General features: G+C 32.4%; 1 protein-coding gene across 1 annotated transcript in view; it reads right to left on the bottom strand.

Annotated features, from left to right (window-relative positions):
- Positions 1–239: 239 nt before the first annotated feature.
- The window catches only part of LOC106467768 (coiled-coil domain-containing protein 50-like), a 26,671-nt gene continuing 21,795 nt past the window's right edge, over positions 240–5,115 (bottom strand). The window contains exons 7-8 of the mRNA XM_022395963.1: positions 3,838–4,028; positions 240–2,413 (exon numbers count right to left, since the gene is read on the bottom strand). Of these exons, the coding sequence (XP_022251671.1) occupies positions 2,244–2,413; positions 3,838–4,028 (361 nt within the window). The 3' untranslated portion in view covers positions 240–2,243. The remainder of the gene's footprint in view (positions 2,414–3,837; positions 4,029–5,115) is intronic.

The following is a 5,115-nucleotide window of genomic DNA, read 5'->3' as shown; positions in this document are numbered from 1 at the left end:
GTTACAATCATCAACCAAGAATGTACTTTCTCCAAATACTGATTTATCTACGTATAATTCTGTTCACAATACTGCTTCATAAATATCTCAAGTCTTTTCTAAAGACATTATTTTTACAAGAACTAGCAGTATTTGGTTTTAATGGTGATACAACTGGTATATTCTTCTGAAAAAAAAATTAAATTAATGGTGATTATTACAGTGTGCAAATTCCAATTATGTTGTTTTTCATTGCTTCACGATTAGTAAAATTTTTAAACAAGTTTTATAATATTGAGGCATTCTAAGCAAAATAACCAGTATCTAGTCTAATAATGGTTGTTTGCTCTCAAGCTTCTTTGGTAAGTTAGACTTCACTGTATAGAAACTGAAAAATATTGACTTACATTATATTAAAAAAAAAATTCATTCACAGTTCTCTGACTAACAATAAAGTACAGAATGGTAATATACCCTGTTAAGCAAGGTGTCCATTATCATGCACAATAAAATAAATACTTATTGGGCTTAACAGCCATGTCAGAAACTCCTAGAGTTCAGGTATCCCTAATTTAGTTACTGACCAGAGGGCAAGCATCACAAGGGATATCTGTGCAGCTCTTTGAAAAGAATAATAGGATTAATTGTTGCTTTTAATTGTGCCTATGATTTAAAGTGTTCATGTTACTTTCACATCTGACCCATTTGCAAGAATATTGGTAAAGGGAAAATATATTATGGTATTCAAATCCATGCACAAGTTTCACTAGATCGATTGAAGTAAGAATAAAGTTTAAACAAGATCTTGAAGCAAGTTTCTTTTATATTTTACAATAACGAAACTGCTGCAGTCGGACAAAATGTTTCACCGTGTGAAGTAAGCAAGTTTCTTGTTGCACGGCGCTTTCTACTATAAAACAAAAATCTTCCAAATTATGCTGTAACATATTTTAAGTAAACATCAACTTTTGTACATGTATATCTATTCATTGGAGCTGAAAACTGAATTAATAAAAAATACCTAGCTTAGTCACAGACTTTCTTTTTATGGACAAAGTAATAAACTAAATGTACATATACCATCAAATAAACTCTTCATTTCTATATACTAAAATATACTTGGTTGAGACAACTGAAAATGATGTATTACAAAAAACTGAATCATAAAATAAATATATATATCACTCAAAATTTATCATTATCTGGCATATTTTGAATTAATAATGACATGGATGGTAAAAAAAACAAGGGATTAAAAAAACCTCTCCAAAACAACTAAAGTAAGAAAAATACTGATATTCAAAAAATACAATGCAGATAAGTAGTATACCAAAGCACAAGGTTCACGTTAAGCTATAGACAGTCAACTAAAACATTCATCTCTGTCACCATGTTGACAACGTCAAGAATGTTTTAAAACAAAAATAGCAGACTCTGAAGAACAACAACATACAATAAACCCTCTTGTGATTACTTACACAATAAAGCTACCGAGAAAAAGCAAACTGGTAGTAAAGCCACCTCATGTCAGTACTTTCTAAAAAGCAATGCAATTTCTGTCAGAGTTCTGTGATCAGCATGTGCACCACCTTATTGGAATAGCTAGTGAAAGCTGTAAATATTTCATAATCATTAATTGGTTTTTAGCATAAAGCTATCTACACACTACAGGGAATCAAACCATGGATTTTAGTGTTTTAAGACTTACCACTGACCCACTGTGGGACAAGTACTTAATGACAAACAAAATATTTAGGCAAACAAAAAAAAAGTGTTTTTAGACATGTGAAGAAAAAAACATTTCTCCAACTTAAAAATAGTTAACAAGAGCTGCGATATAAAAAAAAAAAAACGAACCACACTTCTATGTTCTCTCTGTACATTAGTCATTTGGTGTTCCCCACACTGAGATAAAAAAAAAAACTCAGACTAGTGAGTTCATCAACTCACACTTATAAAATTGAGTGAGTTCATAAGCATATACCTATAAAACTTGTGCAGTGGCACCGAAGTGTCATCAGATCTAATAATATTAATTATCATTTTTATTCTAACATTGGTTTCATGCTATTAGCTTCCAGAGAGAGAGAGAACTACTAAAGCTTAATCAAAATTTATGTCACGTACAAAAATATATGCTGCATCTATCTGTGGTGGAAACATTTCAGTACAGGCCTGTCTAAATTGTGAGGACTATGCAAGTGTCCCACGTGTCGGACAAAGCTGGTGACGAGTTATGCGATTGGTTCTTTCTGTAATTAGAATTACTGTGTTTTACAACCATTTTTCTGTTTAATCTTTTTACCCTTGTCCTTTTCTAAAGACATTGTACGTCGCTGTCCTTGGATAGGCATGTACGGTGGTACTGCGCCGTCTTCGTCGTCCCCACTGTCACAGTAACCATCGGTTACTCCACTGTCCACAGGAGAAGCACCTAAAAAAACAAAAGGAATACTATGGTCCATAGTATTTAAAATGCTGTTACAATTAGACTGAAAACCAGTTCGTTTTAAAGTTGTTTAATGTTAGTTTCTGGTAAAAGCATACGAAATGTAAACAACCAAGATGAATAAAGCTCAGAACTTACAAGTTGGGTTTCTGTAAAAGAATAAGTCATCAACAAACAGTCTCAAAAACCTAGTGTATGATGGAAACATTATTCATGAAACAGATAAAATTATTATATTATACGCACTGTCACAATGGATCTCTATTCAGCTCTTTGAAATGGATTAAGGGATTAATTGTACTGATTAATAAATCAATTACTTAATAACCAAGCAAGGTAATAAACCTATAAAATTATCTAGATAAGATCATATAAAAAATTTCCAGGTTGGAAACAATTAAGACACTATAGATAACAAACTAAGCACAAGATGCATGTTTACTGTGTTATCAATGTACTAGGATACAGACTTTGTATTACACTAAACCCATTTACCAGTACAGGCCCTAACACAAGGATACAAACTTTGTATTACACTGAACCCATTTACCAGTACAGGCCCTATCACAAGGATACAAACTTTGTATTACACTGAACCCATTTACAAGTGCAGGCCCTTGTACTAGGATACAGACTTTGTATTACACTAAACCCATTTACCAGTACAGGCCCTAGCACAAGGATACAGACTTTGTATTACACTAAACCCATTTGCCAGTACAGGCCCTTGTACTAGGATACAGACTTTGTATTACCTTAAACCCATTTACCAATACAGGCCCTAGCACAAGGATACAGACTTTGTATTACACTAAACCCATTTACCAGTACAGGCCCTTGTACTAGGATACAGACTTTGTATTACACTAAACCCATTTACCAGTACAGGCCCTTGTACTAGGATACAAACTTTGTATTACACTAAACCCATTTGCCAGTACAGGTCCTATCACAAGGATACAAACTTTGTATTACACTAAACCTGTTTTCTAGTGCTTTTGATTAATCATGTAAACAGTACAGCTGTACAGTACATTACAGTAAAACACCATGAATTATTTGTCCAGTCATTAATTAAACAAACAGTACAGCTGTACAGTAAAAACACCATTAATTATTTGTCCAGTCATTAATTAAACAAACAGCACAGCTGTACAGTAAAACACCATGAATTACTTGTCCAGTCATTTTACAAGCTTAACATGGTAAGTTTTTTTATTTTAGCCTATTACTTTGTACCTTGCATTTCATTTGAACGAGTTTTTGTGAACAACAAGTCATATTATGTTTGTTTGAATATATTTCATGAGTGTATGATATATTAAACAAACACTAATCTTACAATGTGTTGGTATTTAATCTTGAATGTGGTTACCACATAAACATATTTGATTTATCTATTAGTATACCCGCAGACTGCGTTGGAGATCTGACTGGTGATTGTAATGGACTAGTTGCAGGTAAGCTTCCGTAACTATTTGAACGATGAGTTTCACTTCCCGGAAGTCTTCGTCTGTTGTACGTTGGGTCGATAACAGTTGCTATGTTTGTGACCTCATGAGGTAAAAGATCAAAGTTTGAAGCCTGATCATCAAGGTACCTAAACAGGAGACAAATATTAAGATTCTTATATCTATAACAAAAGTGTATAGTTTCTAATCTGACCTGGAAGGAATTAAAAATCTTATACGTATCATTTTACGTCCACACTTTTAATCAGCATTTCAACTCCTACAATAAATAGATAAAATAACCCCAAAACCATCAAATCAAAGTTGTTCAAAATTGTGAGCTTAAGATTTAAATAAGATTATAAAAAATGGGTAATTGATCGTTAATGTTTTTTTAAATTTAAGATACGACTACAATTAACAAAAACAAGTCACTTTTGTGTAGCCATCAACATTTCTTACCAGGTTTAACTTATCTGGGACTTGTTTTTCATAGATAAGTTGGGTACGTATGTACATTTTATACCAAAAAATCTGCCAATTATCTACATTGTTGTATCACACTAGACTTATTGCATAACATTAAAAAGAAAAAAAGTCTTATATATACATATTTTCTGGAAATACAGGACCTTAAGCTTACTCCCTCTATATATTTTACTGTTAAACAACAAAAACTGTCACCTTTCACTCAACTGTCTTATCATTATAAAATCAATTTTATCTTGTTGTTAAAACCTACATAAAGTTCTCTAATTAAGTAGTAAAATATTGATATAATACCTTCAGGCAAGTCAAACTGAGGACAAGATAATAACATGTGAAACTTGAAGATGTTTTAGCATACAATACAAACAACTATTTTAGTTTGTGTATGCCTATATGTTTCCCAGTTTATTAATTGCACAAATTTAATGTTTAGAACTATTGTATTATAGATGTTTAAACAAAGATTATATACATCTATGAACCACCAGTTATAACTCTTTTTCAACTTCTACAGAAGACTGGTTGGTTGGTTTTGAATTTTGTGCAAAGCTACATGAGGGCTATAAGCACTAGCCATCCCTAATTTAGCAGTGTAAGACTAGATGGAAGGCAGCTAGTCATCACCACCCACCACCAACTCTTGGGATACTCTTTTACCAACAAATAGTGGGATTGACCATCATATTATAATGCCTTCTACAGAAGGTTAATCACATTATAAAAGAATGATGTGTACTTGTTAAGGTA

The sequence above is a fragment of the Limulus polyphemus genome, unplaced genomic scaffold (genome assembly GCF_000517525.1).
Source record: "Limulus polyphemus unplaced genomic scaffold, Limulus_polyphemus-2.1.2 Scaffold2734, whole genome shotgun sequence".
In the NCBI taxonomy this organism is placed as follows: domain Eukaryota; kingdom Metazoa; phylum Arthropoda; class Merostomata; order Xiphosura; family Limulidae; genus Limulus; species Limulus polyphemus.
Note: the sequence above shows the minus strand (reverse complement) of the source record. Positions and strands in the feature narration are given on the sequence as shown.